General features: G+C 41.2%; 1 protein-coding gene across 1 annotated transcript in view; it reads left to right on the top strand.

The window, feature by feature from the left end:
* Tenm3 (teneurin transmembrane protein 3) overlaps positions 1–26,290 on the top strand; it is a 2,633,929-nt gene that overhangs the window by 2,547,962 nt on the left and 59,677 nt on the right. The window contains 7 exon segments of the mRNA XM_052752285.1: positions 438–464; positions 2,942–3,088; positions 13,095–13,311; positions 14,386–14,505; positions 15,412–15,673; positions 21,205–21,472; positions 22,711–22,854. Of these exon segments, the coding sequence (XP_052608245.1) occupies positions 438–464; positions 2,942–3,088; positions 13,095–13,311; positions 14,386–14,505; positions 15,412–15,673; positions 21,205–21,472; positions 22,711–22,854 (1,185 nt within the window).

The following is a 26,290-nucleotide window of genomic DNA, read 5'->3' as shown; positions in this document are numbered from 1 at the left end:
TGTCCGATGGTTCTTAGTTTCTTTTATTTCCTTGTTGCTTATTTATTTATTCACTATTAAACTTGGATTACTGTAGATCTCATAGCGGTAACTTTCCAAAATTCTGTAGTCATAAAGGCCCAAGTCCATGGGCTCTACTTAGTGAGAATTGTTAACAAGAATGAACGCACGTGTGTTGTCCAAGGAGCCTATGCAGGAAACGGTCAGCATCCCCCAGACTGACTTCTAAAACATAGTCCCTGGCATCATGACCACATTGACTAAAACTGACCCTAGTGCATTTTTAGAAGATTTGAAATGCATCTCTGTCATGTGATGTGAGTTCTATGTCAGCTGAAGTTAACTCGATTTGCATGTGAATTCTGAAAATTTCCTTGTCCCATGTGACACTTCTGAAATGTCTGTCTGTTCTTTTTTTCCTTTTTTAATTTCCCAAGCTCACTATTTGGATAAGATAGTTAAAGGTACTGTATACCTACTCTTTGTTGACGTATCTGTATAAATAACTATAGAGCTGTGTATCAGAATGCGCTAGGTGTAACAGTAGACTTTTTCATGCATATTCTCATAAATTATAACTTGGGCTTACATAATGTGAAATGCCTCAGGTTTAAAGTATGGAGACTTAAATTGTCTGTGTCTCATTTTTATAATTTTGGGGTTCTCACAGATTTCATTCCTATTTAAAACAATAGTTTTTCACTAAAACCAAAACTGAAGATTACAGTACATTTGCTGTTTTTTGTTTTATTTTGCTTCAAAATCTATTGTTAGTAATTCAGCTAACGAGCTTTTAAATTATAAATTAAAGAATCATAAATACTCTTATCACAGAATAAGAATTGTCACTCTAAAGAACATTCTGGCTAACATATGTTGAGAGAGAGAGAGAGAGAGATCTCATTTAGCCTCAGATGGAAACTTCTTTGGCTTGTTCTAAACGTGTCAGAATATATATGTGATACCATAATTTATGTTTGGTAATATATATTCTTATCAAACTACAAAATCTCGTGCACGCTGTGGCATCAGAACTGATAACGTTGCTCAGCAAAAGACAGCAGATTCTCGGGTCTTCAGTTGCCATAGACATGGGTGGAACAGTGTTGTCCGCAGAGAAAACCCCTCCCCCTTCCTCCTCAGAATACCTATTTTCTTTCCCTTGTTTGTGCTTTCCATTAGAATATGAAAATATTCATGGCAATATCCAGGCTTTCCTATCATAATTCCGTGTGCAGGTCACAACTGCGGCACATTGGCAGTGGGCAATTCAGTACTTCTATTTCAATACAAACCACACGCAAACACATCTGTAAGGAACACCTACCTTTTATATATTGAATAACCCATAGATACAGACGGTAACTGTCTGGAAACAAAATAAGCAGCGAGATTCATCTCATCCTGGCCTGATGGTATCCCTACATACAAGGTTGTTAGGTTGTCAAAACAGATGTCTTCCTGTTGACTGTAATTGTAAGAGCTTAAGAAACAGAACGTCTCTTTGAGATATTTCCTTCTCCAGTTCCTCACTGGAGACCAACACGTGAATAATCATTTGAATACGGACTTAAACATCTTACACCAGATTGCTCCTTAAATCTTATGTCCAAAACAAGTGGGGCATCTTCCTGATAAGGAGCTATGTAACGAACTCCAGTTGCTGGAGCAAGTATTTTATTATATGTATTTTATACCCAGTAATTACTAGTTAGCCCAAGAGTCTTGATTGCTAGCCAGGTCATTGCAGGAGTTTAGAGCATTTAATCCTTGCTGTCTGTCAGTACCATGTCACACTCATACACAGGGACTTCAGAATCCACCTGAGCGTCATCTTTCATAAGTAGATCATGTTGGCTGCATGCCAGTTGCCATCGGTAGGAAGTGACAAAATTTGGTTTTTTGGGGGAAAAAAAATTATGTTAGACTGAAACAATTTTCGATTTTGGATATATTAAATTAATTATTTCCCAAATTTTCCCTTCTTGCCCATAAAAGCAGACAAGATAGGATACAAAGGTAACAGCATAAAAGCCTTAGGGAGATTGTCACAAAATATCACTCTTCGCTATCTGTCTTGAAGCACGCCACTACCGTGTTTTTGTTCAGTCTATCAATGTTTTATTGTGGTCCTTATGGTATTTCATTTTGTCCGTCCTAAGTAATCAGATATGCACAGCTCTTACATTTAGTTGGAAATCCTGTCGGTCCTGTCCCATCCGTATGCAGCCTGAACCCTACTATTCGTTAGAATAGACGCTAAAGCCGCTTCCCTCTCTCCTGGGCTTCGCTTACTCTGTGGAAAGGAATGTACTCTTGGCATAAAGTATAGTCATTAATACTGACCTATACTTTGTGCAATTATTTAATACACTGTAATTTCACATGAATATTCGGCAACTCTGAGGCCAGATAAAATTAATGCTCCCTTTTTAACATCATTCATAAACCCATGTCCACGCTCATGCTCTTGAATTTAGGGGAGGTTTTTTTTTTAAAGCAACAAGGTGCTTTAAGGAGTCGTGTCCTAAGAAACTTCTAGCAATGTTTGCAACAGATTAAAAATTGGAACAGGGGATTCTGAAATTATTATCCTGAGACGCCTTTCCAAACCATATACTATACCTTGTTGCTTTGTGAAAGGGGGCGGGTGGGAATATCAAGTTAATTTTGTCTGGCCTGAAGCTGTTTAGTGGGTCATTGCATATATTTCTGTCCTACACAGGTAAGTGGTGTCTCAAGGGTCAGGCCAATCAAAGATGCCACTTGGATAAGAATTAGATTCCTTGGATAACGTTGCTGCTTCTATCCATGTGCAATTACAGTCTCTGCGCTGTTTATAAAGGCCTGTTCCCACTAAGTGTCCCGTATCTGTTTCTTTCAGCTACAAACGCTTTCAATACTCAAATCACTGTTTTCTCTTCCTTGCTTGTCTTGACAGAGGGTTGCCCCGGTTTGTGCAACAGCAATGGGAGATGTACACTGGACCAAAACGGCTGGCATTGTGTTTGCCAGCCAGGGTGGAGAGGAGCAGGCTGTGACGTAGCCATGGAGACTCTCTGCACAGACGGCAAGGACAATGAAGGAGGTAAGGAAGCCTGAGCCTGAGAACAAGTTGTACACCAGAGCCTCGGTTCATAAGTTACAGTGACTACATAGTTATCCGTTGAAAAGAAGAACAAACAGATCCCTAAAGATTAGATTGATTGAAAATGCATGAGAGTTGATGGATTGATGGCGTTCCCCAATTTTCCTGAAACGAATGCCTGATGATTATCGCTCATGGAAAAAGCAAGGTAACGGAGCTACTGTATAACGTCCATTGTTCTCCATTCCCTTTTCTCATTCCCGGGTGGCTCTCCCCCTCAACAATGGTATTCAGGACGCTGTGCATTGGGAGTGCTACAGCAGTATTTTAATAACTAAACAAGCCAGAAGATGCCAGGCATTTTTCAAGCTCTTCTGTTGAAAGACATTGGTAGGGGAGGGGGAAAAAAAAAAGACAGCAACGGAGAACAGTCCCCTTGAAGCTGAATTCCACTGTCTTTTTATCCTTAACTTTACACCCCTGTAAAAGGATTGCAATATTCCACCCAATTTAAGCCTTCGGCTAGGAATAATTATTCTCCCCTCTGAGCACATCCCCCATGCTATTGTATTTTAATTTCAGAGAATAGAGAGTGGGAGTTGGTGATGGAATACTTGCCCCTGACAGCTGTTTAATTTTGACAAACCGTGAGGAGTGAATTGGTGGCAGGTGGAGTTGCTGTGTGAGTCGGAGATCACCTTCTTGGTGGCTTGTTTCTCTCCTCTGGAAGGTCTTCCTCCTGGACAGTAGTGTCGGTAGAGAGTGTAGCTTTCAGAGGCAGGCGGACCTTCACTGCCACAGACTGCTAACGTGGCCTTCAACCAGATCTGTACCTCTTCACCTCTCAGGTGCTTCACCTACAAAGCAGAACCAAAAGAGGTTTCGAAAGTTTCTGAGAGAAAAAAGGTGTGTCGATTGCTCAGCGTGTCGCAGCCATTGTTGCCCTGGTTTTCCTTCTTTGGTTTCCTGAGTGCTTGTCTTGACAAGAAGGGTGTCCGAGAAGTCAGGTGGAGTGGGGCCAATTCTCTTCCCCGTGACCTGGGCCAGTATCCCTCTGCAGCCATGTACCCTGGTCCACCATGGGCTACATGTGTCTGGTCTTCCTGGCGAGTAGCTGAGGACCTCCCTTTTAACTTTCTCACAGACCACCCCACCCTCTTCCCTGTATCATTTTCCTTGGCTATCAAGATGAGCCAGTAATTCTCCATAAAAGCCTTCTTTACCCTCCCCCTCTCCATCCCCCCCAACGCCCCTTATGGATTCCAACAGTCTCTAACCCTCACAGCTCTCCTAGCTGATAATACCTTGTTGCCCAAACTCCTCGAGATCACGTGCTTGCAGAAATGGTAACATTAATCCTCTCTGAGACATAGCCCAGATGGCAACCTAACTTCTTGCTTTCCCCCAAAGAGCGCCAAGCCCATTGTCTCCGGTGCCAGGGGAGGAGGAGAGTCTCTTTCTCCTTGATAGTGCACTTCAGATTTCTGTGGTCTGAAAGAAGATTGCATTGAGGAGGTCCTCCTGGCTCTCGGAGGGATGCAAACTGCGGGGCCAAGTCTGTAGAGACCAGGCAGAGTAATTTAGGGGCTAATCAACTCTTTGGTATTATTATCAGCCAAGGAGGTTTTTCCCTTTTCCTCAAAAATTTATCAGCTGTGAATTGGCCTCATTCCCCCTTTGTTTATTCTTATTAGCATGAAACTCCACTATCACTAGACTTCCGTCTCTGAGGGAAAATCTGAGCCAATAGAACACCTCCTGTGAATTCTCTACTTATCTCACATAATTTCCATGGCTGTCCCTAACCTAATTTTGTTGTTCTTCAAAGACAGAATCTCAGGGCCGGCTTCCTCGTATCCTGAGGTGGTAACCTGGGTGCCTGGCAGGTTAAGGAACTAAAGAGAAGGAGCAGGTGAAGAGGCTGATTTGGCTCTAGTCAGAATTTAAGAAAATATATATGCGTGCTCTTGTCTAGTTCGAACACAGTCTTTGTAAAAGAAAGGGGAAATGGCTTACCATCCCCGGAAGCGGAAGGGTTTAAGTGTGGTCCAAGTATGTGATAGAGTTATATAAAAATGTCCTTATGGAGCCCATCACAGTGTACAATGAATATACACTGATTAGAAAGAAATAAATGTTCAGACTACAACAGCTGCATACAGGGCAATAACTAAATGTCTTCCTTGGCGAGCATTTTTCTCCTAGTCCCGGCTACCTTCCTTTCCCCAATGTGGCCAGCTCCATCACCACTGATTATCAAGAGCCCTGAACTTCTAATCTCACCACCAGGGTACCAGTCCTTGCCTTCCTGGGCCCATCCTTTCCTGTTGTCCTTCAGACACAGTGGCTCTCAGATGTTCAAGCAATGGACAAGAGCTTCAGATGGAGCGGGACGAAGGGGCCCCTAATAGAAAACACGGAGCCATGCGTCCTTAGTCACTCTGAGCACCTGTGCATTCGTAGGAAGTAGCTGCGTCTTTTTAAGTTTCAAACTGCTGCCATGTGCACTGGGTAGCTGTGGCCTCTGGAAGCTAAGGGCACTCCTTGCCTCTTGAGAAGGTCACTGACAACGATCTCCACTCCGTGAAATCGACGTCGAGTCCCTTCTTACAGGCACCTCCAGATTTCAGAGGCCACTGAAGCAAGTTTTAAAATACAAGCTAAGTAAATAAAATGGTGGGTAATCACATTGGTAAGAGAGGGGAGAAAAAGGTTAAAAGCAAACAGAACCATCAAAGATCATTAAGTACTTCCTCCCAGAGACTCCTGATATTATCAGAACATAGAGTGGCACTGGAGATCTCTAGGTATTGCAGTGTCCTGGTAGAATAGTGACTTGGGAGAGATGAGAATTGGTTTGGAAGACAGTTGGTTCCTACTTTAGATGAGAGATTCGGTTACCATGATGTACTGATTAATCTGACTGCTAACACATTGTTAGCAACTGGGTGTACTGTTGTTGCTACTTTCCTCTTGATACATAGGAAATGTGTGAATTGTGTGTGTGTGTGTGTGTGTGTGTGTGTGTGTGTGGTGAATTTTGTGCAGTAGCTTTGTGTGCAGGTGTGTGTAAATAAACATTTTTCTTTAGGAGAGATTTTTAGAAAGGAAATGGTGCAGTAAAAGGGCGTTTTAGGTTTTCATTTTTATAGCTGCTACTCTGTTGCCTTGCACGTAGGTCCCAACCACTGTACATTTTATTGGTGTGAGATTGTTACTTGCCCATGGTCACACTCTGTTGCATAATCATTGTACATAAATGAAATTGTTCAACAGAGTGCAATACGGAACCTTTTTCTGATGAATGGACATGCCCCTGTTTCATTGTTTTAGTGTATATCTCTAATTACTACTTAGACTGATAGTATTTTTTCCCTGTTGTGCTATGGTTGAAACCCAGGGGCTTTCTGTACATTGGACCTTCTGCTACTGAGATGCAGGCCCAGCCCAGGTTGATGATGATCTGTCTGCCTTGTTCTCAGCCTTTTGTGTTTTTATTTCTTGTTCCTTGATATTTGTTCTGAGAATTGCATACTTATTTCTCTTACTTGGTTTTTCCTATTGAGTTGCTTAGCATTTTCTCTTTGAGGTTTCTCCTCAAACCCCTTGTTCCAGTCCACTTATTCTCTGCCGGGTATATCATTCATATTTTACCCAGGATTTTTACTCGCCTTTTGACTCTGCAATTTGTGGTATCTTTTGTCATGCGGACATTTTTTTTCAACTAATACAAAGTAAATGTTTTGTGAAGTTTAGCTCTTTTGTTCATAAACTCTACCTGTGGTTTCTGAACAAGAGCCTTATAGGATTATACATAGACTTATATATGTGTCATAGTTTCTTCTGATATTTTTATAATGGCTTTCTTAATACCCAACTAATGAGCAACACTTTTAAGTAACTATTGCAGTGTAAAACATCTAAGAACTCGAGGTATAGATAGTGTCTGAGGGAGGGAAAAGAATGGTAAAGGAAAACCAGAGGGCATTTCTGAGCATATTTTGACTTGTTTAGATGAAGTTCTTCCCTGCAAAGCCAAGGACCAGAGTTTGATCTCTAAAGTACTTGTTAAAAAAAATTTTTTTAAGCCAAGTATGGTAGTGCATGCGTATCATCCCACTGGGGAGGGAAAAACATGTAGTCACTGGGGCCCATTGGCCAGACAACCTAATCTACTCAGTGAGCCAATGAGCGCTCACATATAGCGCATGCGCACACAGAGAGAGAGAGAGAGAGACAGAGAGACAGAGAGACAGAGAGACAGAGACAGAGAGAGACAGAGAGAGAGACAGAGAGAGAGAGAGACATGCGAGTGTGCACGGAAACCAAGATGACATAAAGAATAGTTTGAGAGACATATGCTCAATTCATTCAGATGATGGTTAAAGTGAAGAAAAGGTAGAACTCAAGTTTGAGTAGGTACAGAGGAAAAGGAAGGGAGAAGAGAAGTCAGGAATGGACTTCAGGCGTCTACTTTGGGTGTAGAGAGAGAAGCTGTGACTGGAGAGATGGCCCAGTGATTAGGAGAACAGTCTTCTCTTTCAGAGAAGGAGAGCTTGCTATCCAGAACTCACATTGGGCGGCTCACAACCACCTTGAACTCCAGCTCCAGAGTGTCCGGCACACTATTCTGGCCACAGCAGGCACCTGCATGCGTGTACACATATGCACATGTACACGCACATAAATAAAGAACTGTACTATTGTAAAAATGAATAAATAAATAAAAATAAAATAAATAAATAACAAACACAATTTTTTTAAAGCAAAAGTGATGTAGGTAGTTTGAAGTGGATTGACATTGGAAGCACAGGGGAATGGACAAGTCCAGAGAAGAGGGCAAAGATGTGATGGATGAGGCATGTTAGGCTTCAGATGCCTGTATAATATGCAGCTAGAAATATCTAGAAGGCAGGGTTTTTTGTAGGACAAAAAATGATCACACTGGAGTCAATAGCATGAGAAGGATATGAACTGAACCTGAAGACACCCATACAGCCCTGGTTCCCATAGACCAAGAATGTGCTGGAAGTCATGTCCCATAGTTCCATAGTGCAGAAAGGAGCCCCACGCGGGTTGCCAAATGTTTACTAGGAAGAGTCATGAACAGTGCACGATACACTGATAAAAATCTCACGACCACAATACTGCCTTGGGATTTAGACCTTGTCGTGGGTGATGACGATAATGATAATTATCTTTAAGGAAAATAGGAGGTTTGTAGCATTTTTCCAATCAGTAAATTACAAGGTTTAAAATAAATAAAATGACCATGCTTCAAAGAAGAAAATGTGAGTGTGGACAAACAAAACAAAGTCACCATCAGAGGAACTCTAGGAAAGCTTGGGGTTCGAGTTTTAATTTGACCCAAGGTGTGCTGATTAAATCTGACTGAAAAATATAACAAGAGTGATAGAAAGTGATTTAAGATGTTATAAAAATAGGACAGGGTAGAAAGCTGGAGGTAAGACCTGAGGTTGGCCGTTGTGGCCACAGGCTGATATTTGTAAGTAAAGCTTTATTGAAATGCTGTGATTGCATTCATCCATTAATCTATTGTCAGATCTCTTTTGCAGGGACCATTTCATAGTGACATGGCTCACAAAACCTAAAATACCCACTATTTGGCAATCTATAAAATAAGTTTACTAACCACTATTAAAGACCGATTGAACCTGCCTCAGGAAAGACAAGAATGTGTAAAATATGGCCAGAATATAGCTAAAGCAACAATGTTAAGAATCGAGTGGAGGAGAGCATAAATTATATATCTACTTTATATCATAGTGTCGCTTATAATGCAACCTAAAGCAAAGAAAGACTCCTGACTAACAATCAAGGTTGCTATTCAATGAGCTTTGAAATTTTCTGATCTTTAGGTTTTTTTATGATTAATGTTATTAGATATGGCTTCTATTCTAGGCTAAATGTAAGCCAACATAACATTCTTGAGACTACAATGGCATCCCAATGATTTGGAGAAGCTATTCCACGGAGACAATTTTGCTCCGCTGTACATTTGGGCAAGTGGGTAATCAACTTAGTTGTAGTACTGGACAGGCCTCGCTGCTGTGAGTGCAGACAAAGAGTGAAAAATGTTTTCTCAAGTTATAGGAAGCCAGATTCATAACCATCCGTCACTTGCTTGGGCAAGTTACTGATAAACTCTGCAGAAAAAATAACAAACAGTGTGTCCCTGCATCTCGCCTGTTGAAAATGAGATTCCTTCTCTGATGGATGTTAGCAGAGAGGCTTGTAAAAATGCATTTCCAACTGATTAGTTCAGAAGGTGTCAATCTCATGCAGTTTCATGACCTGCAGACTACATGCCTGATGTACATTTGCTTTTTATAAACTAACAAAAATGAATGACTAAACCTGGGCGTTCCTCCTTGGCAACTGTACCATAGAGTGCTTAAGGGAAGACGCTGGGGGAGAAGTGGGGTGGGGATCAGTTAACCCTTAATTTGCCAGATTAATGGAGATAAAATATAATATTGGAAAGGACTTTCCCTTGTGAAAGAATTGTTTTAAGGGCGAGTCTACAGGACTATAAAATAGCTGTGTTTAATTACTCTCTCAGGCATATGCAGTGGCATTCCAAATCTTCTCACTAAGAGAGTAACTACATGAAATAGATCGTAGAGCATATATATTTAAAACTCCCCATAAAAACTCTACATATGATTATAAGTCACCACTTCATGGCTAGAATGGTTTTTAAGGGGTTGTTTTATTTTGGTTTTTGAAGCCAAAAATGGTATTGAATCAATAGGCCAATCATCTCTTGCTTGAGAGAACTCGGTCTTGAAAACTATTTTTCTATTTCAAGAGAAATGGAGGGGGGAAGAAAGCCTATCTCTTACACTATTATTATAATATATCCTTGTGAAGAATAGGGCCACAGCATGGCCTCATCTTTCTTCCACTTGAAATATCAAGAAATATTTAGACATTTTTCATTTTTATGGCTTTTCAGCCCGAAGGAAATATTTTGATAAATTTATATGAAATTTCAAAGCTCAGTATCATTTGATTATCTCAACACATAGTTTTAGATTTTTGTCAAAGAAATAAGCATACTGCTTCAAATAATCAGCAACCCATGACCTTAGGAATATGCAACATCTACATAAAAATGTCGGCCATAAGGAAAAATATGTAATATCTCTCATCAAAAATTCAGACCCATTCATTTCTATGTGGATAGAAATTATCACAAGCATTTAAAATATATAAAAAGACACCAACATCCTAAGCCAAGTACCCCTTATTAAGCATGTTTCCCCCAACTTCAAAGGAAATAATGAAGAGAATTTTAGTTGCTGTTTCTTCCCGTTTCAAGGAATTAAGAGAAGTCCAACCCAAATAGACTTAAAGTAAAAAGGAATGAGACCTGAGAAGCCCAGAAGGTCCAATGCAGCTTACAAAAAGACCCTATGCAGGCTGCTGTGGATGTGACCTGTTGGGGTTTGCCCAAGCTTTTGACTCTGTTTTTTCTGGGATGAACTGATTTCCAGTTAAGTCTTGTGGAGGCAGAAAGATGACTTCAGCAATTCTAGCCTCACAGCCTTGCTCATCCCAGTGGACACTGGGGGACAGAGAGTCTCTTCAGGTGGCTCCTTAAAGTCGTCCTGACACTTTTAAGTCCCCTGAAATTTCTGAACCACAGTGAAGGAGTGCATGTGCGCATGGTCTGAGTGTTGAAAGAGCTAAAATACTAAAGTGAGAATTTAGAGAGGGCGGGGGGGGGGGGGGAGGAGTAGGAGGAGTAAACCCAATGCTTGCCATATTCTCCTTCAAGTGGACAGAGTGACCAAAGGTTCCAACCCCTCCATCTCTTGTTTCTTAACTTTTCTGTGTTGCTGTAGACCTCCTGGACTGGAAACTTAATTCGATTTAGTCTATTTCTTTTGTAAAAGAATGTTTAGTACAGTGTGTGTGTGTCTGTGTGTGTGTGTGTGTGTGTGTGTGTGTGTGTGTGTGTGTGTGTGTGTGTGTGTGTGAAGGGTACACATGTGCTACAGCAGGCTTGGGAAGGTCAGAGGTCAACAGGCAGGCATTAGTTCTCTCCTTCCCACCATGAGGGTCTTAGGGATCAAACTCAGGTCGCAAACCCTGGTGGCAGGCACCTTCTCCCACTGAGCGTCTTCCCATCAATGCAGTTACTTCCTTTTGTGTGTTTGCCATCAGACAATGAAAGAGCCAACTAAGTATGGTATATAAAGCAAATAAATCACGAGGATAGTTTTTAAAAACTGAAAGTTCTTCTTATTTATATAATTAAAACATAGACACCATTTAAATATTTTCATCTGAGTTTTCCATAAGGCCACATTACAGTCTGCTACTTATGTGTAAAGATTTTAAAATACCCAAGGGTGTTTGGTGTCTTCAAGCTATTTTCGATTAGTCTATTCTAAGAGAAGCAATTGCCATGCATGTCCAGTTTTATGTATTTAGCTGGTGAATAGGCTTTAAGGATTGACATTGATTGACAGCCACTGACAGATCACATGGCTGGTGATATGCCTCACACAGCATACGTTCATACCTCACTTCATGGTGGAGATTCATTCTGAGAAGTGCATCGCCCGACCATTTGATCACTGCGCAGACATCGGAATGTCTTACACCGACCTGGACATCATAGAAGGCAGTCACTTGCCTTGGATTAGGGTTAGGGTGATAGTGACCATGAGATGTGTGATGGTCCTGTTGTCATAACATGTCACCACATCGTTTAAAGTAACCTTTTCATTAATAGGAAGGAATATACACTAAAGTGATGGCAAATGATATCATATAACCAATAATAAACAAGCAGCATAATCGTCTATGGTCACTGTTACATATTATGTGCTTGATGTTGTATCACATGCAGCCCAATTGTGTATGACTGGTCGTGCCCTGGGTAAGCATTGCAGCGTTAGTAGGCAGTAGCCCAGGTCTGTCGAGACCACTGACTTACATGTTAACAGAAATAACATGTAAGTAATGTGCCATGTGGTACATGACTATGAGTCACCAAATGCTTCCTTTGTAATATTCTTGGAGAAGACACTGGTAACTGTATCCATACTCCTTTATGTCGTGAATACCATGGGTCTGTGCTTCATGCCTGATTTTTTGTTTTGTTTTGTTTTAGTTTTTTGTTTTTGTTGTTGTTGTTTCTGTTTCTGTTTCTCAAGACAGGGTTTCTCTGTGTAGCCCTGGCTGTCCTAGAACTTGCTCTGTAGATCCGCCTGCCTGTGCCTCCCAAGTACTGGGAGTATACTCCCAAGTATTCAAAGGTGCGCACCACCACCGCCCAGCTCTGATTTTTTTTTTTTATATAACCTCCATTGTCATGACTAATTTGCACTTGCCATGGTTTTGTTCTTTTGTTTTGGTAATACTACATTTTAGGGAAAACAGATTAGAAGATCAAGTTCCTACTTTAAATTTGAAAAATGCCTTGCTTCCCTCTAGACCGTACTTTACCCTTCTTAGGAGAAGTATTTCTGTGGGAGATTGCTAGCTAATCCCACCCATTTTATGTTAGCAACTTCCCGCTTTCACTTTGCAGTACTTTTCCTAAGTTTTAGAGCTTCGTGGGTACCTATCTGTTTTCTGTATGTGCTTGGTATGGGAAGTCCTGTGCATTTCTCTAGAACAAAGAAGGTTCCAATAATTGTGTTTACAACTTGTCCTGATTCCTTCCTGTAATAAGGTGTTCTAATTAGTCATGCATATTCCTCACTCAGAATAAATGTTACATGATTACTTTCAACCATCCTCAGGCTAGAGCTTTACTTTCTGTAAAAGCAGATGCCCGTATTCGATCTGTATCTCTTCTGTATTTCTTCAAAAAAGATGCCTCATAGAGATCACTGTCGTATATGGAGTGGCAGATCAGTTGACATGGAACAAACCCACCAATAGACAGGCGTCAACTGTATACCACGGTGCAAGGAGCAGGCACCAGGAGCAGATCCGTCTAACAGGCTTGCTGCTCTCTCCGCAGATGGACTCATTGACTGCATGGATCCTGATTGCTGCCTACAAAGTTCCTGCCAAAATCAGCCCTACTGCCGAGGCTTGCCTGATCCTCAGGATATCATTAGCCAAAGTCTACAGACACCATCTCAGCAGGCTGCCAAATCCTTCTATGAGCGCATCAGTTTCCTGATTGGATCGGATAGCACCCACGTGCTCCCTGGAGAAAGTCCTTTCAATAAGAGGTTAATGCTTGCTTCCCTTATACAGATTCGTAAGGGTCTTGAGAACCATTCTGTGCACTTTCTGTGAAATGCTGATGAGTGCGTATTTGAGAAAATTGCTTTAAAATATATATATATATATATATATATATATATATATATATATATATATACACACACACACATAGTTTTTCCTTTTCAGAAAATTCTTCATCAAACTTCTCGTTTCAAGCATTTTTGACACAGTTCACATACTTTGTCAATTTCAAATACCTGAGACAGAACAGGACATTCCGTTAAGGAGTCAATAAATCTTCATTTAACCAGTTGATTTTTGCGAGCGCGGTTGGAAACATCACAGAAGGCACGACGAAAAGACCCCAAAAGGCAAAACAGAAGTGCACTTTTTTTTTTTAGCTGAGCCCACTAAATAATATGAATTATGAATTAATGTAATCTCACTGCAATCTCACGGCATGGCAGTGAGATTGCATAAGCTCTTCTACTGGGGCTCCACAGAGCAGTAATGACCTGAAAAATCAACCAGTAACTGAAAGCAGGTGTCTCGCGTCTCGCTGAGCGAAAGACGATGATTTACACCGAACTCCTGGGTCTGCAGTCATTGCACAGCATTAATGCACTGAGACCCAGCAGCAGATTAGGAGTTGGTTGCACACATGTTCCTTATTGCCCCCTTAAATCTTGTACTGTGTGGTCCCAGCAGATTTACAGATTGCCCCAGAATTAATTGGAAAGTATACTTTTCTTCAAGTACGTCATATATATGATCTATGGAAAGAAGCATCATTTATCATTTTTAAAATTCATCTCTTAAATTATTAGTCTTGGTAACGCTCCAAAAAACCGATTGCAACAAATTAAAACTCAGGGTAAGCACCAGGCATTTAAAGAAGTAGATTACACTGAATTTGGAGGAATATTTTCTTGGTGTGTTTCAGGTCTGGTTTTTGTGAATAGCGTTTGATTGTGTTTGAGGGTGATATCTTATCTTTCGTCTGAATTGTCTGTTAAGTCATGAAGATGTTGTCCTGGGAAGGCAGAGATTCATTCAAAGTCTTGTACATTTCCCCACAGCCTTGCATCCGTCATCAGAGGCCAAGTTCTAACTGCTGATGGAACCCCTCTTATTGGTGTCAACGTCTCATTTTTACATTACTCAGAATACGGCTACACTATTACCCGCCAGGATGGAATGTGAGTCCGTCGCATCCCTTGGTCTCTGTTTGAAGTACTTTAAGCATAAGACTGGGCATTCATCCATCACCCGTCATGTTTTATAGTCTTTTTTTTTTTTTAATAGAAAATAACAACTCTCAGACTCTTAAAAACCCGGGACGGTGCAAGAGACAGAGATTGCAAGTCATGTAGTCATATGCTATAAAAGTTCATCCCATTTTCTGAGGCGTGACACAGGATTGTGGGTTTTGTCAGAGACTGTTTTTTGTCTTTGAAAATTCATGTTGAAATATTTATGGGTGATGCTTCTTGGTGTCTGTAACTTAAGTCCAGATGGTTCCAAAGAATAGATAGGAAGTTTAGGAGACTGCAAATAGATAAATCGGTGACTAGAAAAGGGATGTGTAATGTTCCAAAGAATGGATAGGAAGTTTAGGGGACTGCAAATAGATAAATCGGTGACTGGAAAAGGGATGTGTGAGGACTGGCTCTGTAATTCCTGTGGGCATAGACTTGAAAGCATTTCATATGAAAATTAGGAAAAAAGATGATTGTCTCTCTGAATCATCTTAACCTGAGAGCGTTAGCCTTTTTTTTTTTTTTTTTTTTTTTTTTTGGTGGCAACTCACTAAGTTAGTTAGTTATTGTATGATGACAACCCACTAAGTAAGTTAGTTATTGTACGGTGACAAGTCACTAAGTTAGTCAGTCATTGTACGGTGACAGCTCACTAAGTTAGTTAGTCATTGTATGGTGACAGCTCACTAAGTTAGTCAGTCATTGTACGGTGACAGCTCACTAAGTTAGTTAGTCATTGTATGGTGACAGCTCACTAAGTTAGTCAGTCATTGTACGGTGACAGCTCACTAAGTTAGGCAGTCATTATATGGTGACAGCTCACTAAGTGTGCCTTGTCTGTTCTAGGTTTGACTTGGTGGCCAACGGCGGCGCTTCTCTGACTCTGGTGTTTGAGCGCTCCCCATTCCTCACTCAGTACCACACTGTGTGGATCCCCTGGAACGTCTTTTATGTGATGGATACGCTTGTCATGAAGAAAGAAGAGAACGACATTCCCAGCTGTGATCTCAGTGGGTTCGTGAGGCCAAGTCCCATCATTGTATCATCACCTCTGTCCACCTTCTACAGATCTTCCCCGGAAGACAGCCCCATCATCCCCGAGACACAGGTACTGTTTACGGCTGGCAGGATCATCACGAGAGGCATTTCTAGTCACGGGTGGCCAAAGAATTATTTTTTCACAGTTGCAGGATTCTAGTGCTATCCTGTTTCTGTAGCGTGTGGTATGTGCGCTAGAGTAGAAAAACATCTTAGGAAAGGTGATTTTTGACAGGAAACAGTAGCTTTCTAAAGGTATTATCTAAAAAATTTAGTTTTCATGTTTTAAAGTCTAATAATTTGTATTTCGTAATATGCTGGTCTCCACGGGAATAAAATACCTAACTTTTAAAGAAATAGTCATATTAAATACTCATTTCATCTATGGAAATAGCTAGAGATTGTTTCCTTTCCCTGTGTTTAGAAATAACTTTCAAATATTACAGGTAGGATGTTAGGTACAATAGAAATTAACCTTCTGCTAAAATGCAAAGTAAAACTAAATGGTTCAAGGCCAGGCCAATGGTACAGGCCTGTAATTCCAGCCATGCAGGAGGCTGAGGTAGGAACATTTCAGGTCCTGGGCTACAGAATGAATTCAGAGCCACCTTGGACAACCTAGTGAGACCCTGTCTCAAAATGAAAAGTAGATAGGGCTGGAGAGACGGCGCAGCTGCTTCCCTGAGGACCAGAGTTCAGTTCCCAGCACCCGTGTCAGACAGATCCCTGCCACCTGTAACTTCATCTCCAGGGAATCCCGCTCCCCCTTCTGGCCTCCCACGGCACCTTCACACATATGGCAAATGTACACATATGTAAACATTTGAAAATAAATCATTTAAAATACAGCAAAAGGTAGTACAGAGGCCTGGGGACATCACTCATGGGTAAAAAACTTGCCTAGCAAGTGTGATTCTAGGTTCAATCCTCAGTACTACATCCATAATAATAATTACAATAATAAGAATAGCATAAATCTTTAAAAGTTTGTCACATGCCTTCATCAGACACGTATGAAATACTTATTCTGTAGCAGTCATTGCAAATAGGAACCAATCGTAAGCCAACCAGACAGAGCGCCACCTCTCAGTGAGCTTACCAACCAAAACGAGTCAAGAAACTAAACAATTAATGTGAGTCAAATTCTGATAAGGCTTATTAAAAATTATAAAGCAGGGTAAAGTGAGTCAAGGTGGGATGCTTATACAGCGTAGTTGGAAAAGGTCTCTCTGACAAAGTGACATGTCAGTGGAAACTTGGAGAGAGTGAGTCCAGGAAGGGATTGGAATTGAGGATAGGAATCCTGGGAGTCCAACTCATGCATACACTTAAAAGATGGACCAGACAGCCTATGAGGGAAGTGCAAACAGAGACACAAGAGGTGATCCAGAAATGCATAGTTAGAAAAAGGCTCTCGGGCAAATACCCTGTGGAAATGACATTGGAGGCCGGGAGGGGCGGAGGGGGGCGCTTGTTTAACAGCCAAGTGAACTCTGAGCAGATGCACAGAGCTTCGCTGTGACCTTATTCAACTTGATACTTCCTTCTCTGGTCCGCCTTGTAACTCAGAACTTCTTTGTTCCAAAGCAGCCCTAGTCAGAAGCAGTGTCCGTCCAGGGCTTGACAGATTTCTAATGCAATTAACCCACAGTGATGTGTCTCCACCTGGCAACAGGTCCGTGGATGTCTGCGGTCCTTCTGCTATTTGTACACACAGTAGGCAAGCATTTAGTAAACATCCACTCAGTGCCTGTGATATACAGAGTGCTCGACAAGGATTAAAAGATGACTAAGAGTTGCCGGGTGGTGGTGGCGCACGCCTTTAATCTCAGCACGCGAGAGGCAGAGCCAGGTGGATCTCTGTGAGTTCGAGGCCAGCCTGGTCTACAGAGCGAGTTCCAGGACAGGCACCAAAACTACACAGAGAAACCCTGTCTCGAAAACCAAAAAAAAAAAAAGATGGCTAAGTCTTGAACCCTGTCCCCTGTCGTTGTCGATGGAGCAGATATTTGAATGAACAACAGGAAGTTCACGAGAGAAGGCGGTCCCTTAAGGAAACCAGAAACAGCATTGCTGAGGGGGTTGGCCTTACAGAGACAGAAGAGGGAGGAGAGCAGAGTTCACGTGGAAAAAAAAAATGAGTAGCAGCAGCACAGTCGTCAACAAGAGTCCTGATGTGCAGGAATTGGTGGTGGTGTTCAGTGGGTAGAGCTGGTGACCTGTGTTTGATTCCTCAGGACCTGCACAGTAGAAGGCAAGAACCAACCCCCTCAGACTGGCCTCTGACCTCCATGCGCACCCACCCACCCTGCCCATACACAGGATCAATGAGTCAACGTCAAAACAAAAATAACCAACACAGGAAAATCAATTAAATGGGGGAGGAAAGAGGCAGAAGAAAATCCATCCAGGGGAGACTTGGAATCCTTTGGCAGTATGGGACCAAGGATCGGGCTAACTCAGGTCACAAAATACATAGCTGACCAGAAACAGACATAATGAACAGGCTCTGGCTTACTTGGTTTGCATGTCTGTCTGGCCAGGGCTCAGGTATCCAGTGGACTTAGCTATCAAACAGAGGGTAGAAACAGCAGCAAGGGAGCAGAACAGATGGATACAGGGGGTCACGTGCAGGATGTCATTCCTGAGTGTTTCTCGGGGTCAAGAATGGGGCCGGCAGACAATGCAGCTGCCACAAGCAGACTTCAGGGTGTGTTTTCCCATTTGGGCAGGATTTATATTTCCCAGTAATAAAATGTAACATGGTCAGGTTAAATTACACAGGAGAAATGGTCGCTTTCGTGAACTAAATTACAGATATTTGTTCCGTGGAAGGAGGCTAATGATGGCAGAGACCATAATCGGTTATTAACATTAAGAATAACATGATATTTTGAAACAGAGAAACAGCTCTAGCAGGTCACAGGACGTGGTCATTAATTAATTCCCTTGCAAGTAAGAAAGACAATCAAATGTACGGGAAATTATTCAGAAAATAAATGAAGAGGAAAGATATCATATTATCTGGGCCACTCGGGAGTCACAGAAATCTGTTTTTCAAGCTAACACGTTGACATTTCATCCCATCACAGTACAATGAGTTCCCTTTGGATTGTCCACTTCTCATCCTATCGTGCTTTTCCTGGACGGAGGAGAGCTTGAAGGAGTTTCTGAGTGGATGGGGTTGGAGGATAAAAATAAATAGCCAGGTGGTGGTGGCACACGCCTTTAATTCCAGCACCCGGGAGGCAGAGCCAGGCAGATCTCTGTGAGTTCGAGGCCAGCCTGGTCTACAGAGTGAGATCCAGGACAGGCACCAAAACTACACAGAGAAACCCTGTCTCGAAAAAAAAATACATACATACATACATACATACATACATACATACATACATACATACATACATAATAAACTAGAAAAGTTTGGTGTGTCCATAAACTGTCTTCCTTAAGACAGCTCCGTGACTGCAGCCAGTCAGCCTAGTGAGTGAAGACCCCAACCGTACAACACCGACATGCTGCGCCTTCATAATCCATTGTCCCTCATCACTTCCCTCTTGGCGCCAGCAGCTTCACAGACCACCCTGGAAGCTGGTTTAGTCCGTTCCATTGTGCCCACTTCCAGCTCTGTTTGGTTATCCTACAGACTGATGGTCACGTCCATAGTATCTGGAGTTTTACTTCGGAAATTAAAATTGGGAGGCGGCAAATCTGTGTACGCCGTTCCTAATTGTCCTGCCTGAGAGAGGGAGTGAACACTGTTATCTTTCTTCCAAGATTCTTATCTCAGGAAAGGCAGTCATTTCTGACTGAGCTTTTAGTGGATATAGTGATATATTCTAACCTTCAGGAAGACCATCTGATTCGTGGTAGAGGACATGCTTGGTTTCAGACAGGTTACTTTATTTGTTGACTTATTTATTATTATTTATTATTTATTTATTAGGATTTCATATATGAATACATCATTTCCGCTCCTCTCTCTTCCTCTCCAATCCCTCCTATGTCCCCACTCCTTCCAAAATGTGTAAATAAGCTAAATGAGTCTATTTGGCATTGCACATATGTGTATGTATTTATGGCTGACTACTTGGGATTGGATAACTAATCAGGGGGCTCGTTCCTGGAAAGACTGATTCTCCCCCTCGACAGCCATTAATTACCTATAGCTCTTCAACTAGGATTGGGACCGTGTGAGATTTACCCCATCCACCTGAGCATGTCAGTTGGTGGTGTCATTTTTCAGGTCTTGTTTAGGCAACTATATTGCTGGATTTCACGAGTGCGGTTTCCCTGACACTTATATATAGTAAACATGTCCTGGCCCTGGCTCTTACAGTCTTTCATAGCTATCCGTCTTCTGTGATGTCCCCCAAGCCTTACATGGATTATTTGGCGTTGGGGATACCATGGTCAGTTGTCCTCTGCATGGCGACCAGTTGTGGATTTTTGTAATGGTATCCGTCTGCTGAGGAAAAAAGCACCCTTAACAAAGGTGGCCTTGCATGCTACAGTACACATAGTAAGCCTATAAAGATATATATTATTAGTCACAAAACGAATAAGAACACCCATAGACAGAGTCTCTAGAAAACTCTTTAAAAGTTTGTATATACTATACAAATGATTTTTTTAAATGGTTAGGTAATAGTTGGACATCTGGTATTTTTCATACCCCATAAATTTGTTACCATCCATTGAGCTAGTCACAATGACAGCTAAACATAAGGTTAAAAATACATTTAATGAGCCAGGCGGTGGTGGCGCACGCCTTTAATCCCAGCACTCGGGAGGCAGAGCCAGGCGGATCTCTGTGAGCGCGAGGCCAGCCTGGGCTACAGAGTGAGTTCCAGGACAGTCTCCAAAGCTACACAGGGAAACCCTGTCTCAAAAAAAAAAAATGAATTTAATGTATAATATAGGTGTCCTTATGTGAACAAAAGTAACTTTTTACAGCCTGAAATCAAAATCAACTTTTTACAGTCAAAAAATTTATTTTTTCTTATATGTGCATTTTAGTTACTCTCTGAGAAAAATACACACATAGCTTTAAAACATTAACTCATTTACTTGGTTATCAAAAATCAGTGGTTTTTCGGTTCAATATGTAATGAGGCGTGAGAAGGTGCTGTTGTTACATTACGTCTCAACATGTGTATGGAATCGACTACAATTTAACCCAGATGAGTCTGCTCTCCTTGTCATTCTGTGCTTCTAACAGTGACCTAGGTTGGCTAATGAGGCCATAGACTTCGGGTTAGTCTCTAAGGGACCAGCTAAGGATTGTACGAATGTCCGCTCTGGTCTCCGAGTGCCTGGACTGGATGAGTGAGTGGGCGTGGGCTGTGACTGCCATCCCAACAGCTGTATGAAGAGTGTGATTAGCTCAGGATAAGTGACAAGACGCTTTTTGGAGGAGAACATTCGGCTGGCAGCTGAGCTGTTTATAATTATTGGATAAGAAAACAGCTCAGATGTTGTCTGTGAATAGTGACCCTGCTGTGTTCCATTTTCTGTGCTCTGCTGGGTTCTTTTCACTGTATCTTCTCAGTTTGGGCATCCATGATGCCAGTTAGAGGCTTGTGCTTCTTTTAAACCTAGGTCCTGCATGAAGAAACCACGATTCCAGGAACGGATTTGAAGCTTTCTTACCTGAGTTCCAGAGCCGCGGGGTACAAGTCAGTTCTTAAGATCACCATGACCCAGGCCGTCATACCATTTAACCTCATGAAGGTCCATCTGATGGTAGCCGTGGTTGGGAGACTCTTCCAGAAGTGGTTTCCTGCCTCGCCAAACCTGGCCTACACTTTTATCTGGGATAAGACGGATGCGTATAATCAGAAAGTCTACGGCCTGTCAGAAGCAGTTGGTAAGTTTCATGCATATGCCCTGTGCATTGAAAACGTAGGTTCGAGGTCAGAAGTGTAAAGAAATTATCAGGAACCTGTGGCAAGTAGCTGGATAAGCAGATATGGTGGCAGCAGGTCCATCTAGGGAAATCACAGACCCATTGTTCTTGATCCGCTCTGGGAGAAAGGAAGGTATGCCATACGATGAGACAAAAGACTGTCAGCATTTCTAACTGGAATCATCTTATGAATTTCAGGTTACTGTATGCATTCTCCTTCCTGCTGTTCTCGTGTTTCTCTCTTTCCCTGTGGTACCCCCTCCCCATTTATTTTTCTCCTTGCCTTTATAACCTGACCTCACTAGTTTTTATCATCACGTTAATGTCTTCTGAATGTGGCAGTGAGATGGTTTCAGTCGTAATGATGTCTAGCAGAATATCAAACAAAAATTTGGATCCCAGAGTTGTCTCAGCTCCTCTGACCAGAGGGCCCGTGGCGGGGTGAACTGAAAACATCAAGCTACCAGTTTCACTGAATGACCGGACAGTACCATCCAAGCTTGACCTGTCCAGTACAGCTTCGAGCTCCAACTGAAAGCATCAACAACTAAAGGAAAACATGGATTTCTCTATCTTCAGTTTTACTTAAAAATAGACTTTTTTTGTTCTCCAAAATTAATATCTAATTTGGATTTGAATTATTTTTCATCAATCAGATAGTTACTGCTTTTCCCTTTTTTTTCTAAAATTTTAAATCCTTGGTTCATTGTAAACTCTGAAAAGTCTTCTAATTGTGGATTGGTATTAATTTCCTATTAATTTTACAGTTTATTCCCAAGATGTATGAATATTGCCATAAATATTTTCCATAATGAAAGTTCTTAGGAACTAAACAGTTCTGATTATTTATATAACAAATATTATTTTAGTTGGTTTTATCTAATCGCAATTTGCTGCAAACTTACTTGATACAATTTTTAACTAGTTTCTCAATTTGGACCTAATATTGTGCTGGGAACCTCTTGTAAGAGTGATATGGGAGAGGGGACTTGTTTTCTATCAAATCAGTATAAAATGACATTTGGAGATGGTTGTTTTTATCTTTCATGTGGTCAGATCTCCTTACATATAAACAAACTGCTTAATAAATGAGTGGAGCTTTATCTCAGAACACAACTGTGAATTTCCCTCCAAATCGTAAGTCAACGTCCTTTCCCTGTGCTGTTGAGAGGGTGAGCTGTGGTCTGCTTTGCTTACAGTGTCTGTGGGCTACGAATACGAGTCATGTTTGGACCTGACTCTGTGGGAAAAGAGGACTGCCATTTTGCAAGGCTATGAGTTGGATGCTTCCAACATGGGTGGCTGGACGTTGGATAAGCATCATGTGCTGGACGTTCAGAATGGTAAGCTCTGGCTCGCGGTTAACATGTTCCAACCTCCCACTGATCACACTGCAACAGGTTTTTATCCTGTGAGCACTGTAGGAGTAGAATTAGTCAGAAGAAATGATAAAGAGATCATGTGAGGGCCATGAAAGTCTTGGAATTACATAATTCTCTTACTGCGTCTTAAAATGTTCCTGTGCCCTGTATCACGGTGATTTTCCCTTCAGAGTCTAAATGGCTGACTTTGGTGAAATCGCTTTGTCTATGTGAGTATCTATCTTCTCCACAGATTCATCTGTGAGTGCCTAATTCTACCAGAATCATGTGTGCCAACGGACTTTAAAAAGGGTTACCAAAACTGGACACCAAGTGATTTGTTTTAAGCAAAGATAAAAATCCATGTGACTTTACCACTAGATTTCCAGTAGATTCTTGACTCTTCGACAGTTAGTCTGCTCCAAGTGTCTAGCTGAGTTTCTCCCCCTACCCCGCCCCCGACTTCTGTTTAGTCTTTATTGAGGAAAAAAGCAAAAACAAAAAAACAAAACAAAACAAACACTGTCACCCCAAAAATACTGTAGCTTGCTTTTGTGACTATTAGGGGAAATATAAATGAATACTTTGAGAGAAAAAACATAAAAGCAAGGCCATAAGGTAACCAACTCTAACCTGTCTTAAGCCTTCTCATCCTGAAAAGTCTCTACTCTCCTTCTATGAATAGCTAGAGGAAATGTCTGTGTTTTCTGATTCATATCCCTTTTGACATTTTGGAAGAGTTGGAGTGTTGGATTGAGACTATCACACCATTAACTCTTCATGGCCCACGGTCATATCTGGAGTGATGAGTCTTTGATGTTGTTCTCTCTTTAAAAATGGGGGTATTGGGAAGAATTAGGAACTTTCGAAGTGTACTGACTGGAAAGTCAGTTTTTGAAAACACTGATGCCTCATCTTGAGGAGATGATGGAAGGTAGGGAGCGGATCACTCTGCAAGAAAAACAAAACAGAAACACTCCCCCACACCTTTCCTGGTTTTGCAGCTGTGTTGAGCTCTCTGCCTTTCCCAGGTGTCCTTCCTTTCCCAGTTTGCATTTCAGAAGGTTGGGAACAGGGTGTATTTCCAGCACCACACACAGCGCATACATTCTGGATGCAGGGGTGTAGCTCTGGGTACAGAGCTTGTCTAGCAGGCACACAGCCCAGGGTTTCATCCAGATCACCAAATAAGCCAGGCTTGGTAGCACACACTTGAAGTTCTAGGTCTTGGGAAGAGGTGAAGGAAGGGGGAACCAGACGTTGAAGATCATCCTTGGGTGCAGCTTGGAACTATCTAAAAAACTTTAAAACTTAAAAAAAAAAAAAAAGGGACTCCCACTCATGAAGAACAGTCCATATGTTATCTTGAAGGTTCGCCTGAGTCATCAGTGTTATTTGAAGTGGTAGTAGTCTCAAACTCTGATGTGAGTAATACCACGCTGAATCGTGGTCTTTCAAAACGCATAGGCATGTGCCAACTGTGCGTAGAGCCGCTCCTGAATAAATTCTTTAAAATTGTATTCCATACATCTTCCACATATTTCCATCTTCCCGCACGAGTCCCTCACAAACACACCTGAGGAAACACTGTCCTAGGGATGTTTTAGTTATTATGAAAATACAATATAAAATTCATAACCAATTAGCAACAGGATTTCTCCAAGGGACTAGAAGGCAATAGGAAGAGAATAGGCCCTGAGCCCTAGCAGGACTCCAGTAATTCACCACTGTTGGGATATATAGTGTTCCAAAAGATTAGGAAGTATATAGACATTGTGTAGGGTCACATACTATAGACATATATAAACGCATATTCTAAACCAGAATAATATAGAGGAGGTTTTTATTATACTACCAGATCAGATTTTAAAACTGAACTGCCAAGAATTAAAATTATTGTGTTATAAATTGCTACTTTAAAATGTGAGGTCACCTGAGTCCCCATGGTGAACTGATTGCCATCTAAAATTTTATCCAAGAACAGTTTGACAAGTAGTGGCTCTCCAAAGTGACATGTGTCTAATTGAATGAACCAAGTGATTTGTAACTGTGACAAGCGGGATGAGCTGTAGATACAGAAGAGGCGGCACAGATGTACGTGGTGACGGCTGTTGGTTCAGGCGTCCTTGAACATGGAAACAAATATTGTAACGTGCACTGTCCTGTTGTGTTGTTATAGAGGAAACTCGTGAAGGGCCAGTCAATCAAAGGCATAGCATAAATCAGATGTGGTAGAGCAGGGGGCTGACTCATAGGCTTCTTCTGATAAAAATTGCAGAACCAACTCTCCCAGGAAATTATACTTCCATAATTGTCAAATAATGTAATCACAGAAAGGAGAAATCTTAGGTTATCATCCGCGTCTTCTTTGAATATTCAAGGCAAAAGGCATTTCATCTCTTGTTATGATCCAGAGTTATTTAAATTATTTTCTCTTAAATTTGAATAAACCTGTTTTATCATTCCTGATTTCTTTATGTAAATTTGCCATGATTATTACATCACCCAAATAGCAAGGCATTTAAAAAAAAAGTAATCACAAAATGCACCTAAAATGTACTGAGCTATAAGGGGAATGTAATTATTCTGATCACTTCTTCACTTTCAAATTATCCCAAAGTGGAGGAAAAATCACGTTTTTGAGTTTTCTGTCTGCGCTTTCACAAAATGAGTCTCTTGCCAGTCTATCTGCTGAGAAGTACAGTCATTAGCTCTGAGAACTACTTTGCAGCATGGAACGCCCAATAAATGCAATATATACAGCTCTAAAGCCGAAGTAGCAAGTGGTTTATACAACTAATAACACATCGAGGCACGTCATAAAATATGCGTGGATGGACGCAGTTGACGAGCCAGTGGGTAACAGACCCAAGCCATCGATCTGCACGTGGTCACAGCCAAGTGAACCAAAATGAAGTCTCAACTCAAATCTAGTTTCTTACTAGGAAAATATTGAATATTCCTTTGGAATTTTTTTCTCACATTTTTAATGAAGTCCATGAAGGAGTAGGCTGGCGTTTTTGTCTTTGTAAAATTATTGACACTTTCATGCCTTAAAGCAGAGTTCAGTTTGAATAACAAGCTAGTCTTCTGTATCACTTTCATTGTGTTTGGCATTTTAAATAACTTTATGTATATATGTGCGTATATGTATATATGTATACATGTATATATTTACATCAGATGAATGTGAAACAAGACCCCTTAACAGTACAATAGAGTTAAAAATAGGCCTCCATAGGCTAGGGGTATGGCTCAGTGATACATTATGTGCTTGCTATCATGAGACCTATAAATAAATACTTTCTAACTTTGTTTCCATAAAATATTTTTAGCTCTTTTTAAACTCATGGCAAATTCATAAGAAACTCATATTCCCAGGGTACATTTTTATTAATCAGGTTAATATGTAATATTT

This window comes from Peromyscus californicus, unplaced genomic scaffold, assembly GCF_007827085.1.
Source record: "Peromyscus californicus insignis strain IS unplaced genomic scaffold, ASM782708v3 Scaffold_23__1_contigs__length_62951481, whole genome shotgun sequence".
Classification (NCBI taxonomy): Eukaryota; Metazoa; Chordata; class Mammalia; order Rodentia; family Cricetidae; genus Peromyscus; species Peromyscus californicus.
The sequence above is the reverse complement of the archived record's forward strand: the minus strand, read 5'-3'. Positions and strand labels throughout refer to the sequence as shown.